The sequence below is a fragment of the Prionailurus viverrinus genome, chromosome D1 (assembly GCF_022837055.1).
Source record: "Prionailurus viverrinus isolate Anna chromosome D1, UM_Priviv_1.0, whole genome shotgun sequence".
NCBI classification, from domain to species: domain Eukaryota; kingdom Metazoa; phylum Chordata; class Mammalia; order Carnivora; family Felidae; genus Prionailurus; species Prionailurus viverrinus.
The window spans coordinates 111,071,755-111,085,372 of record NC_062570.1 but is presented as its reverse complement, the minus strand read 5'-3'; the positions used below and the strand labels follow the sequence as shown (position 1 = coordinate 111,085,372).

Genomic DNA, 13,618 nt, shown 5'->3' with positions numbered 1-13,618 from the left:
ATTGTTTGAGTCTCTGCTTCTACTTTTTTCGGGCATATACATAATTGGAATGGCTGGGTCCTACGGTGATTGTGTATTTAATTTTTGGAGGAGCTGCCATACTGTTTTCTGCAGCAGCCGTGCCCTCGACTTTCCGACCAGCAATAAGGGTTCCAATTTCTCCACATCCTGTTGCCACCACTTCTGGGTTTTTTGTCATTTTGATTCGCATTTCCCTAATGACTAGTGACGTTGAGTATCTTCATGTGCTTAATTGGTCATTTGTGTATCTTCGGAGAAACGTCTATTCAAGTCCTTTGCCTATTTTAGTCATATCATTTGTTTCTGTTTTCTATTTTGAGTTGTAGTTCTGTATACATTCTGGATATCAATCCAACAATGTTTTGAAAGCTGGATTGCCTACATTAATATGAGACCATGTAGATTTCAGACCAAAGAATATTACCAGGGACTGAAAGGGTCAATTCATCCAACAAAAACACTCCAAATGTTTATGCACTTAATAACAGAGTTTCAAATTGCATGAAGCAAAAACTGATAAAACTAGGAGGAGAAATGAACAGACCAACAACTACAGTTGTAAGTTTCAATGACCCCCCCCCCTTTTTCAATAACTGATAGAACAAGTAAACAGAAAAGCACTAAGCAGTTAAGACCTGAACAGCACTACCAACCAACTCAGCGGACATTTATACCACACGCCAGACAGCAAAGCAGGAAACACCTTTTTCCCAAGTAGTCACAGAACACTTACCAGGGAAGATCATATCCTGCGCCACAAAACACGCCTCAGTACATTAAAACGTTTCAAGTCACACAAGCTACATCCACTGTTTACAAAGACATTAAGTTAGAAAGCAGCGTTTATTGGACAGAAAGACAGTAAAGTAAGAGTATAAGGCTGACTTTGTGTCTTCTACTATTTGTAATCCTGCTGAGGAGGAATCACATGAATTAGCAGTGGGACTAAAAGTACTGCCATGTCTTCAATGCTAGGCATACCTGACCTGGGCTCTCTGATAACGTATTCATGGTTGAGTCTCTCCTTGTCTCCACTCTGCAGCCCATCCTAAGCCCCAGGGGCACCACCTAAATCACGACAAACCTGTTTGGTATTTGCTCAAGTCTTTCACAGAAACCAGCAGAGGGAAAGAGAAACGCAGTGGAGGGAGCACCTGTGAAGTAAACATGCCTTTTAAAGCTCCCGAATCCTCAGAGACATCGCCACGACAGAGATCTCTGTTACAGGGCAACTGTCCAGGAACAAACCGGAACCTTATGAAAACTCCAAACTCTGAGCAGAAACTAACAGAATTTTGGAACAACAGAGATCCAGTGGGATTAAAACAAGGTCTTCAATGACCTAATTATGTCAGCCTGGAAAAACCCTACTGGTCCTGGCCAAAAGTATCGGGAAATGATCCGCATGGCTAGTTAGCCTGATGCCCTCTCAACAGCAGATCTATGTCGGAGTAGCAAATTGCACAGCAGTAAGTAAAAAGAAAATGAGAATCCTTAGAAATAATCTCAACTCCAAGAACAAAAATCTACAAGCCCCTGAAAGTGGTGCTTCCCTCTCAGTCGGTTAAGCAACCAACTTAGGCTCAGGTCATGATCTCACAGTTCATGAGTTCAAGCCTCGTGTCGGCCTCTGTGCTGACAGCTCAGAGCATGGAGCCTGTTTCAGATTCTGTGTCTCCCTCTTTCTTTGCCCCTCCCTCTCTCTCTCAAAAATAAATAAACATTTAAAAGTTTTTAATGAAAAAAAAGGTGGTGCTTCACAAATCTGACTTACAGTAAGAATTACTCAATGCATGTGTTAAAAATACAGATTCCTGGGACCCCTCCAGACAAATCTCCAGAGGTTTGACTGTATTTTTAACAAGCATCACAGATGATTTTTTTTTTTTAATGTTGTTGTTGAAGTAGGCTTCACGCCCAGCGTGGAGCCCAACACGGGGCTTGAACTCACGACCCTGAAATCGAGACCTGGGCTGAGATCAAGAGTCCCATACTTGACCGACTGAGGCACCCAGGTGCCCTGCATCACAGGTTACTCTTAAGGTCCAGCAAACACATGAGCTTTGAAATGAGACTACCGGGTTAAAAAATCCCAATTCGGCCACTTCCTGGCTGTGTGACCAAATCATGTAACACCCCTACAACTCACTTTTCATCTGTAAAATGGGGTCACCACCTACCTTGAAGTATTCTCAGAATTCAGTATGTTCACAAAGCCCCTAGAACAGTGCCAAGAGCACATGGCAGTCAAGAAATCAGACCAACTGCTTATCTAAATGAACAAGTCTAAAATGAAATGTTCCACCTAATGGAAACTACAAAGGCACCAAGCCAGTTTCCAAGATAATCGAGGAAAAAAGCCTTTCTGGCCACTAGGACCACCAAGAACAAAGACTCTCTCACTTCAGCGGCCGATATTTCACCCAAGTCCTTCCTCCCACCCAGGACCACAAAGTCCAGGCCTGGGCAGGGCGGCAGCTCTGCACAAGAGCCCAGGAAAGTCATTCCTTCCCAAGTCCCTCTGTCACCGCCACCTCCAGCTCCAAGACTGACAGTCCTGAGAGTCAGGTGGCAGCATCGTGGGTGCAATGACTCCTGGAAAAGAGGCAAGGAGCCAACGAAGGGAGTGGAAAAGGGCTGAGTCAGCAAGAGGATCACTGTATCACTGCTGAAGCGAAGGGAAGTGAGTCTGTGAAGTTTCCAGAGCTAAAGGTGGACGTTCCTAGGGTAGATGAGCCCAGACCCTGTACTAAGAAAGTCCTGACGGTCTCAGAGGCTGAAACGCCAAGGTGTAGGGTCAGCTCTGCCAGGAACTCACAACATAGCCCCGGGTTAGTCCTTCTCCCATCCATAAAGTGGGAAAACAAGCACCTCATTGGCTGTGGGGACGAAAGGAGGAATCAGGCACATACAGGAGATACACAGACACACGCATACCACTGCCATCTGTACCCAAGAACCAGACACGTACTGGAGAAAGTTAGACAGATAGATATATAGAGATATATAAATAATGTACGTACACGTATAAAATACACACACACACACACACACACACACACACACACACACACACCAATGCCTTTCTACCCAGCAGGTCCAGGGGTAGGGTTTGGTCAGGGACGCTGGAAAAAAAGGTCAGAACAGGCTAAAGGCTGAAAGCTCTGGTTCTTTCCCTGCGCTGGGGAAAGGGCACAGGCGGGGAGCCACAGACCAGGATCACTGCGACCCTACTCTGCCACCGGCCTCCCGTTCGACCTCTGGCAAGTCAGATCCCACTCTGAGGCCTGCTTTCCCATCTGTATAATGGGCAAACGGACTCCAACGGCACTAGAACTATGGCCAACAAGATGCTCAAATATGGAATGGGGGGTGGGGGGTGGAGGGTGGCGGTGAGGGGGTGGGGTGGGGCGGGGCCAGACGCTCCACCTGCAGGGGGAAGGGAGGGGAGGGCGCAAGGGGCAGGGGCGCCGGCCTCCCTCCCTTCCGCTGCGAGGGGCAGGGGCGCCGGCGGTAGTCACGCGCCCTTCGCGCCCAATCACCGGCGTCTGCCAGGACGAGGCGGACAGGCGGGGGCGCGCCGGGAGCCACTGCCAGCGCCACCCCTTTCCCCGTCCTCGCCCCTCCCCGGGTCCCGCTCACCTGCCCCGGCCACCGCCGCCGCCGCCGCCGCCGCCACAGCCGCCGCGGGTTAAACCACGGCCCGCGCCCACACTTCCGGGGCCCGCAGGCCCGCCCCCTCCCGCCGGATGTGACACCCTTCCAACGTCCGGGGCTAGGAGTGGGGTCCACGCCGCTGTCCCGCACCACGCTGGGAGACCCGCGGGCCCGAGTCACCACGGTAGCGCCCCACCCCGCCCCCCTCCCCAGCACACACACACACACACACACACACACACACACACACACACACACACACACACACACACACACGCTCAGCCACCCCGGGCCACACCCACGGGCGTCCTCGCGAGACCCCTCCCGCGAGCGGCGGACGCCCGGCCCCGCCCCCCGCAGGCCTCCGCCCCGCCCCTGGAAGGGGACCGCCCATTGGGCGGAGACCCGGCCGCCCAGGGCGAGTACGCCTGCGCGGGTTTCCCGCGGTTCATGTGGTGGGCGAGACCAGGGTTCTTCTGTTTTACCGGGCTTGGCCTTGGGCAGGCTGCTCTAAGCGGCCGAAAGGGGCCCGAGAAGAAAGGAGTGGAATCCCAGCACCTAGGGAACGACTTAGGTGGTCTGAGCTCGGACTAAGGGGCCCCCAAGCCAACCACACGCCCACGGCCGTGACATCAGTCAGCTCCAGGCCGGGAGTGACCACAGACCTGTGTCCCTGGCAGAGAGCAGTGCCTGTCAGTCTGGAACTGACTGGCGGGTTTTTCAAAACAACTCTTGAGTAGTTTCCCAAGTAACCTGTTTCCCAAGGCCCGAGATTGCACGTGTAGCCCATTCTGTGTGCGTAGCGCTTGACAGACGTCCTTATACATCCTCACTTGCCTAGAATCCCGAGACCGATGACCTGAGAAGAAAAGCCCCCGATGCTAGCTGGTGCTCTCTTCCCTGGGCACCGTGTACTAAACGACCAGACCTGGGGGTGAACCCCATTTCCTGTTTGGCTTTTCAGCGGGGTCCATGATTGCAGCTTTGTAAAAAAAAGGGATCCCAGGAGGAGAGCTTCTTAGACCAAGGAAACCGTACCACCCAAAATTGGCCACCATATTAGGTGTGGAATTAAGACCATCGTTGCTAGTGGTAGAAATCCAACTCTAGGCCACCATCTGCAAAATGGGAATTATTGGGTCACATAACTGTAAAGTCCAGGAGCTCGATAGCACCAGGCACAGCAGTATTCAAGGTCCCATCCTTACTTGACTCTGTTCTTTCTTTTGGGATATCAAAATTCCTTTCAGCAGAGAGTCTCAAAACTTCCATTTCAAATTATGGAGAGAATGGATCTGATTGGCTATGGTAATCGCCATTGTCCCTGTTGGGCAGAGCCTCCTTCCTCTTTCTTGCCACCTCTCGGGCTGCCAGGTAGCAGATGGATTAAGGACCCTTGGGCCAGGTGACCACGAAGTGATCACCTCTAGAGGGCAGAAGGGACGGTGAGGAAGACAGTCGCAGCTACTGACTTGCGTGAGGGATACCACGGTTGGTTTTTGCAAACATCTCACTTTGAGCACAATGTCAGAGTGGCTCCCCTTTGCAGCGCCGTCAGACAGCTGGGGTGACGCTGTTTTCCGAGGGGTCGGGAGGACCGAGACAGATGACCTTAGCTTTGTGTCATAAGCCTTTTGTGCTATATAGTTTTTAATCTTGTGCATATGTTACTTTGGTGGTAAAAAATTAGAAAACACGAGGATGGGTTAGCTTGAGTTTATGTTTAGCAAGCCTTTCACCCACTGGTACTGTGTTGGCAGGTGAAATCAGACGTGATGCCTGGAGCTAGAGTAGCCATCTTGAGCTGTGAGGTGACCGGGGAATGGAGGCCTTACTTGGAGGCACAACAAAGCAGAAGGACCCTGAGCCCTGACGCCATGGAGCGTCGAGACCCTGCTGGATACTCACATCTGGACTTCCACAGGAGAGGGAAATAGACCACCCTGGGTAAGCCTCTCTCGTTTCGGGTTTGCTGTCACTCGTGCCCTTCAGGTTTTAGACTCCACTTCTGGAAAGCCCCTCTTGTACCCCCAAGGCTGGGTAAGTGCCCGCTTGTACGTTCTTCAAACACCCCACACCCTTTCCTTTCTCAGCATTTGCTACATTTTTCTGTAATGGACCGTTCGCTCCCTCCGGAGAGTAATTTCTGTAAGGATGGGCAGGAACTATTTTATACATCATCTTCTACAAATGCTAGAAACTCCTGAGGCAATGACAGTAATAACCTGTGAATGTGACAGACACAATGATTCTATCCAGGGGAAATAACAAACTGCTCTATACTTTCCCCATCAAGTAGGTCATTGCCAAGTCATCCAGGTTTGGGGGGGGGGGTACGGCTGAATTAGCAAAGATAGAGAATTAGAGCAAAGGAGGGAGGGAGAAAGGGAGGGAGGGAGGAAAACGTGGCGAGTCGTCTGAGGCAGGTGGCCCTGGAAGAGGGTGCTCTTCCTACCTTGTTTCCTCCTATTTTCCACTTCTGGCTCTTTTCAGCTTCCCCAGGCTCAAGCCCACCCCGTTCAGTCCTGGTGTCCTATTGCTGGCACATATGTCCCTTATACCGTGCCTCAGTTACATCCAATTTCATTCATATTTCAGAGTGAGCCTGATACATGCAAAAGAGAGGGAGAGAGAGAGAGAGAGAGAGTGCGCGAGAGCAAGAGAAGACAGCTCCGTATTCTTCTCCCATTCTGTCATTCCACATACATTCACTGCTAAGAACTGCAGACACAGGGGGGTCTGGGTGGCTCAGTCAGTTAAGCGTCCGACTTTGGCTCAGGTCACGATCTCACGGTTCGCAAGTTCGAGCCCCACGTTGGACCCTGTGCTGACAGCTCGGAGCCCAGAGCCTGCTTTGAATTCTGTGTCGCCCTCTCTCTCTACCCCTCCCCTACTCTCTCTCTCTCTCTCTCTCAAAAATAAATATATTTTGGGATGAGCACTGGGTGTTGTATGGAAACCAATCTGACAATAAATTTCATATTAAAATAAATAAATAAACAAACAAACAAACATTAAAAAGAATTAGCACTACAGAGACAATGGTGAACAGACACCATCTCCAGCCTCGGGGCAGTGACGTTTTTGGTGGGAATTTGAGAGGACCAGGAGATCTCTCTTCCCCAAGATATCTCCGTCCTTCAGATGATCTTCATCCAGCACAAAAAAATATTTAAGTCCAGATATTCCCTGTGTTTCCTCTCTACCCCCTTCTACCAAGGGTGGGTGGGTTGGTTGGGCTCCTCCACTTGGATCTCCTTATGCTGGTTGACTGGATGGAGAAGTGATGTAAGCAGAAGTGAGGAAAGCGCAACAGGTAGGTCCGAGTTTGAGGTCGGACGAAGAAGGTGTTTGAGAGGCTGAGGTATTGTGGGGGCGAGGATTCGGGACCCGGTTGGAAAAGCAATTTTTGAAGGAAGCTTTGCCGCCTGGCACGCATAATCCCCAATTCGGGCTTCAGGAGATCTGCGGTGAAGACTCTGTCTTTTTTTTTTTTTTTTTCTGGACTTGCAAGTCAGAATGGTCTGGCTGGTTTCTCACTCGGACTCCTTCCTCCTGGCGTCCACTCGGTGCTCAGCAGATCCGGCTGTACCCCCCAGAAAGGAGTCGTGTCTCCAAGGCAGGGGCTGGTAGCTGCCTACAGCGTTACCCCGCCTCTCGTTTTCCTTTAAAAATAGAGTAGGGGCGCCTGGACGGCCCAGTCAGTAAAGGGTCCAACCGACTCTTGGTTTTGGCTCAGGTCATGATCTCGCGGTTTGTGAGTTCGAGCCCCGCGTCGGGCTCCGTGCTGACAGCATGGAGCCTGCTTGGGATTCTCTCTCTCTCCCCTTACTACTCTCTCTCTCTCTCTCAAAATAAATAAGTACACTTAAAAAAAAAAGTGTCTAAAATAAAATAGAGTACATTTTATTGTACAGCAATGTGTCCAGTAGCTAAAAGGACAAACCAACCAACAAAAACCCCTGCATTTCCCAACCGCCCTTGCTGCCAGTTATGACGGTGACTTTGTGTAACAAGCAGAAGGATTGCGAGGAATTACTTGGAAGGCTGCTTTAAAGGAGCGGAGTCAGCTGGGAGGTGAGTCCTTTTGCCTTCCCACCTTCTTAACTGCTGCCTTGATTTCATATGTGATGGCTAGAATTCTCCTAGCTGTGTTGGACCATGAGGTGTCCTAGAAAATGGAAACCATTCAAACTCTGGATGGCCTACCTCCAGACTGGTTTGAGAGGGAGGGGGAAAAAAAAATCAAGTTTTATCCTGTTACGGCTATTTTAGGTTTCTTGCCACGTGTACCCAAACTTAAACCTGATCTGGTTATCATTAATACAGTACACCTTCATTAGTATTCTGTGGGGTTTGGTAAATGAATTTATATTTTACAAATTTCTTTATGATCCTGTTACATTTATGCAGAAACCATATATATACGAATATATATACTGATGCACCCTTGTGCCATTGCAAAATTGTGATTAGAAACATGCCTTCTTAAAGGTATAGCTTTGGGATTTTTTTTTCTTTTCATTTTTTTCGCCCTTGGTTTCCGGACTTATTAACAGCCTAGCGTATATCCTCTCGTATGATCTCATCCAAATCTGTATCTACTGGCCAAAAGAGGCTGAGGGGCAGGGTGGGGAGAGCTAAAAAAGAGTAAAGTATAGGCACGTGAATGAAGGGTGGTGACCATTATTGCTCGTCATAAATATTCTAGCCAGATCACATTACCACCCCCCCTCCAGCCCCCACCCCAGGTTTGCCATGACTATGGAATTTTCTCTGGCCACCACGGTGTGCACAATATGTCACTTCCAGGTAGAAGCCTTCGCGAAGCAGGGTCCTGTTTGCCACGCATCCCCTTCCCTTGCATCAAGAGGGAGTGACTGTGACGAGCAGGGTCCTCTGCTAACCCGTGTCACATGAGTGTGCGATAAATCTTAGTTGTGTTGACCCGCTGAGATCTGGGGGTTGTATGTCTTCACAGTGTAACAGCTTATCTGCACTGAAACAGGAGGGCTTAACAGGGATGTTGTCTCCTTCTTCCTTTAATGATCAAACCCCGAGTCTAGGGCCACCTAGACGAAAAGACTAAAGAGGACATACATTTCCTAACCTGTCTTTCACCTAAAAGGACTCCTGTGACTTCATTTCGCCAGTGAGATATGAGTGGAAATAATATTTACAACTTCTGGCTGTGTCCTTTAAGGAACAGGGCATGTCCTGCTTCCCCTTGTCTACTTCCTGCTAGCCAGGATGCAGATGTAATGACAGGCGCTGGAGCAGCCACATTAGACCAAGAGGTAAATATCACGTGTTGAAGGTGGCACGGCAGCAAGAAAGAATTTGAGTCCCCGTCACTGGGGAGCCACCTGGAGCACTGCACCGGAGAGAAATGAAATTGTATTTTATTTAAGCCTTGGTTATGTAGGCCTGGGTTATGGAAGTTGAGCCTGTAACCTAGTACCCAACCCCTGTGTTAGCCTTACTTGGACAACAGAGTGTGAAGAATAGAAACCATATCTCTTTCCATGGACTTATGAACATGTGAGATCCCTGCCCTCCAGAACATGTGGTCTAGCAGGGATATCAGAAATTCAAGAAAGGGCAAAGCCACGTGGCAGAGAAAACTTCAGGGCGCTCTAGGAACACATGGGAGGGCAACTTAAATAAGTCAAGGTCCTGGTGGGTTGCCTGAAGAAGATCGTCTTAGGTCTGCTTAGGTCAGCCTCCCCAGAAGTAGCCCCAAAGATGAGGTGTCATGTATAAGGAATTTCTTTCAAAGTTGCTCTCAGAGAAACCAGTGAAGGACCAGGGGAAGGCAGGACAGGGAAGGGACAAGCCTGTTCCCACGGGGAACTCTGAAAGGTTAAGTCTCACCTCGAAAATGCCCAACCCAGGGGCACCTGGGTGGCTCAGTCGGTTGAGCGTCCGACTTCGGGTCAGGTCATGATCTCGCAGTTTGTGAGTTCGAGCCCCGCGTCGGGCTCTGTGCTGATAGCTCGGAGCCTGGAGCCTGCTTCAGAATCTGTGTCTCCTCCTCTCTCTGCCCCTCCCATGCTCATGGTCTGTCTCTCTCTGTCTCTCAATAATAAATAAACATTAAAAAAAAAATTTTTTTTTATTAAAAAAAAAAGAAAATGCCCAACCCAGGGGTGCCTGGGTGGCTCAGTTGAGCATCTGACTTCGGCTCAGGTCATGATCTCACGGTTTGTGAGTTTGAGCCCCATGTCCAGCTCTGTGCTGACAGCTCGGAGCCCGGAGCCTGCTTCAGATTCTGTGTCTCCTTCTCTCTCTGCCCCTCTCCCCCACTCGTGCTCTTTCTCTTTCTCTCTCTTTCTCTCAAAAATAAATAAACATTAAAAAAAAGGTTTTTTGCCCATCCCAGGGCAGGGGAGCTCCCCGCAGCCGTCTGAGGGCCACCCTGTGCCCGCGGAGCCGCTGTAATAGATCCTCCAAAGCCAAGTCGCAGATGTCACTAGAAACAAAAGCACACCAAAGCCAGGGAAGATGCAACCTCAGACAACGTCCACGTGCTCTACACCCCCTCCGCTCTCGCCAGCATCGGATCAAGAATCCCACCAAGGGGGGGTGGGGACGCCTGGGTGACTCAGTCGGCTGAGCGTCCAACTTGGACTCAGGTCGTGATCTCACGGTTTGTGGGTCGGAGCCCCCCATCGGGCTCTGCGCTGACATCTCAGAGCCTGGAGCCTGCCTGGGATTCTGTGTCTCCCCTCCCCCTCTGCCCCCCCCTGCTTGTGCACTCACTCGCACGTGCTCTCTCTCTCTCTCTCTCTCTCAAAAATAAATACATAAACAAAATAAATAGGAAAAAAATTAAAAAGAATAAAAAAAGAATCCCACCGAGGGGAAGAGCCCCTTCTAGACTCTAGAGCGAGCCATTCTGGGGAACCAGGGAGGAGCCGTCAGCTGGAGTGTGTATCACCTCAGCATTTAAATCCCCACCTTCCCCCATACACACATTCATACACACTGACATAGTCACTCATTTATACACTCTGTTCCTCACACACCCACACACACACACGCCAGTATTTTAAGAGCAGGAAGCAGGGAATGGGAATGGCCACTAAGGAAGTGCTCAGTGAGACAGGCTGGGCTCTGTCTCCAGCTTGGGACCCCCAAGAACTGTGAGCCTCGGGTCCCGTCACAGCTGCTCATACTTGCATCCTCACTGGCCACCCGATGGGCCACGATGAGGCCCCAGGAAGTCAAACACGGCTCCCCGGGCCCCGGGACGGGGACCGGCTGGTGACAGAATAAAAGGGCAGCCTCTTGGGGCACCTGGGTGGCTCAGTCGGTTAAGCATCTGACTCTTGATTTGGGCCCAGGTCGTGATCTCACGGTTCAGGAGCTCAGGCCTCACATCGGGCTCCGCACTGACAGTGTGGAGCCTGCTTGGGATTCTCTCTCTCCCTCTCTCCCTCTCTCTCTGCCCACCCCCTCTCACAATGAATACATAAACTTAAAAAAAAAAAAAAAAAAAGGATAGCCTTTTCTCCAGGCAGCAGACCCCAGGCAGACCCCACCAGAGAGGGGGTCAGGCGGCCTCGGGCCCGGAGGCCCACAAAGCAGCCTAATCCTCCCAGGCAGGCCGTCCCAGAGCCAACATCACACGGCTAGTGAGAGTCTGATTCCGGTCTCAGGCGTGGGCCTCACAACGCCTCTGAGTTCCAATTCATTTTGTCACTCAGTGACTTCAGTCTGGGCTGACCTGGGCCAAGGCCTTTCTGTTCTCTGGGCCTTGATTCCTGCCCCTGCAAAGCCAGGGATGGAACCAGATGGGCCCTCAGTCATGACGTTGCACTAAGAGACAGCTCCTTCTTAACCCCCGAGTCCCAGACAGGCTCCCCACATATGGCAGTGTAACCGGCATGGATCTGCATCCAAAGAACATAACCGACTTTATGTAATACACAGCACCTGGCAACGGTCTAAGCACCTACGCATATTCATGCATGTGGCTCTGTTAGGATTGGTGATGAACCCATCACATTGGTGATGAAGGATGGCGAACGTGACGCACAGGAAGAGGAAATAACTTGTCCGAGGTCACACAGCTCGTCGAGGCCACGCTCGCATGTGAGCCGAGTCCCTCTGGCTCCAGCATTGCGTTCTCAGGCGCCGTGCTCTGCTCCCCCTCATTTTGTAAAACGGCGTCTCACACATCCTTCGATTTCTCAAGTTCGGTCTTCTCCCCCTTCCAGGCCACGCTTCCTCCCCCTCCGTGGAATCCAGTCACATCCGCACACCCGTGTGGTGTCAGAAAAAACTGGGGGTGGGGTCCATAAACACAGCTCGCCCTCTGTCTCTGGGCAGGTCACACAGGGCCCCCCCCCCCTGCCCCGGACGAGGGCCAGTCCCACGGGGTCCCGCCAGCTCCTCTCAAGGCCACATGCGCAGCAATCAGACCTCGGCACCCCCCCCACCTTCGATCAAAAATTCTGCCCCCTTCCCGCAGAGCTGAGCAGGAGGAGAACCAGCCCCCCAGGGGGACACCCCCCGTGTCCCCCAGAGATGACTGCCTCCTCCTTTCCATCCTGGGACTTGCTCCTCTGTCCACCCTGCCCCCCACACCTCTGGGTGCTCTCATTTAACTTCCAAACACTTGGCTGCGGTGGGAGTTCTTTCGGGGCAGAGCTCCTGTCCTATCGCCGCGAGAACAGGAAGGAAATTCACATTTCCAAATATTACGCCAGCTCCTTTCCCTGCAAAGTGCTTGGCAAATAGCTTCAGTGACAACGAGAAGTTGATAACAGAAGTGGTTCTACAACTCAAGCGAAATCTGCCTTCCCCACAGTTTAAACTTTGTCCCCTTCTGCCGTGAAAATTCGCCACCGAGGAGGCCTAGTCGCTTGGTTCTGAGAAAACCTTTCAGATTTGAGGTTGGTCCTTCCGCCTCACGGGAGTCTGGAATCTCCAGGGTAAACAGCCCCCCAGGATGTCTGTGGCCTCTCCCGCTTTCCCATCACCCCCCACTCCGCCCCTCCCCGTGACCGGTCCACACGCCCGCCCCCACCCGTTTCCACAGCCCCCCTCTTTCCTCTCTTGCAGCCTCTTCGTGTTCCAGCCTCCCGTGCCTTTTTACTCCTTTGCTTTCCACGGCCTAACAACATCGACTCACCTACTCAGCGCTGCCCATGGCGCACAGGATAAAAATTCCACGCTCCTGAACACGGCATTCAAGGCCCACCCATGACCTGGTCTTTGCTCTTTCCCACGTCAGCCCGTGTGTTATTAGGGCTGTCCTCCAGATTTTTCGAATCTCCATTCTACACGCATGCTGGATTACACTTCCACCGTGGTCTCTTACATTCAGGGCGGCCACGTGACTTGTTCAGACCAATGAAATTCGAGCGGTAGTGGCGCACGTCACTCCCGGCAAACGTTGTGACGGCCACCGTGCGAGCCGACACCTGTCCTCACCATGACAACCAGTGGCACTGCAGATGGCGAAGTCTCCAACCATCTGCGTCCCAGAGGGGTGACATCTCCAGTCACAGGGCCTGTAATGGGCAGACAGGAAGAGCGAGAAAGACACATGATTTTTCAGGTGGCCGTTGCTTGCTGCTGTCCATTCTTTTTTTTTTTTTTTTAATATTTAAAACAAATGTTTTCAACGTTTATTTATTTTTGAGAGCGAGACAGAGGGTGAGCGGGGGAGGGGCAGAGAGAGAGGGAGACACAGAATCCGAAGCAGGTTCCAGGCTCCAAGCTGTCTGCACAGAGCCCGACACGGGGCTCGAACTCACGGACTCTGAGATCGTGACCTGACCCGAAGTTAGACTCGTCACCGACTGAGCCACCCAGGCGCCCCTGTTGCTGTCTATTCTGACTGATAGCATGTGTCACTCAGGCCTATGACCCTCGCAATTCCACCTCGCCAGGTGACTGACAATCCCTTGAGCTCACTGGGAGGCTGGTG

At 51.3% G+C, this 13,618-nt stretch overlaps 2 protein-coding genes across 5 annotated transcripts in view; one reads left to right on the top strand and one right to left on the bottom strand.

Moving 5' to 3' along the window:
* VPS37C (VPS37C subunit of ESCRT-I) overlaps nt 1–3,872 on the bottom strand; it is a 28,945-nt gene extending 25,073 nt beyond the window's left edge. For 2 of the 3 annotated variants that reach the window (XM_047877207.1, XM_047877205.1), the window contains exon 1: nt 3,664–3,872. Coding sequence is in view for 1 of the 3 variants with exons in the window: in XM_047877204.1 (XP_047733160.1) it covers nt 1,106–1,190 (85 nt within the window). In the remaining 2 variants the exon portion in view is untranslated. Of the gene's footprint in view, nt 1–1,105; nt 1,195–3,663 lie in introns of those variants that run through there. The other variant, XM_047877204.1, reaches the window with a different exon arrangement.
* The window catches only part of LOC125176186 (pepsin F-like), a 29,486-nt gene continuing 17,280 nt past the window's right edge, over nt 1,413–13,618 (top strand). The window contains exons 1-3 of one of the 2 annotated variants that reach the window (XM_047877208.1): nt 1,413–1,490; nt 5,439–5,625; nt 7,596–7,755. The gene's annotated coding sequence lies outside the window, so the exon portion shown is untranslated. Of the gene's footprint in view, nt 1,491–3,782; nt 3,863–5,438; nt 5,626–7,595; nt 7,756–13,618 lie in introns of those variants that run through there. The other variant, XM_047877209.1, reaches the window with a different exon arrangement.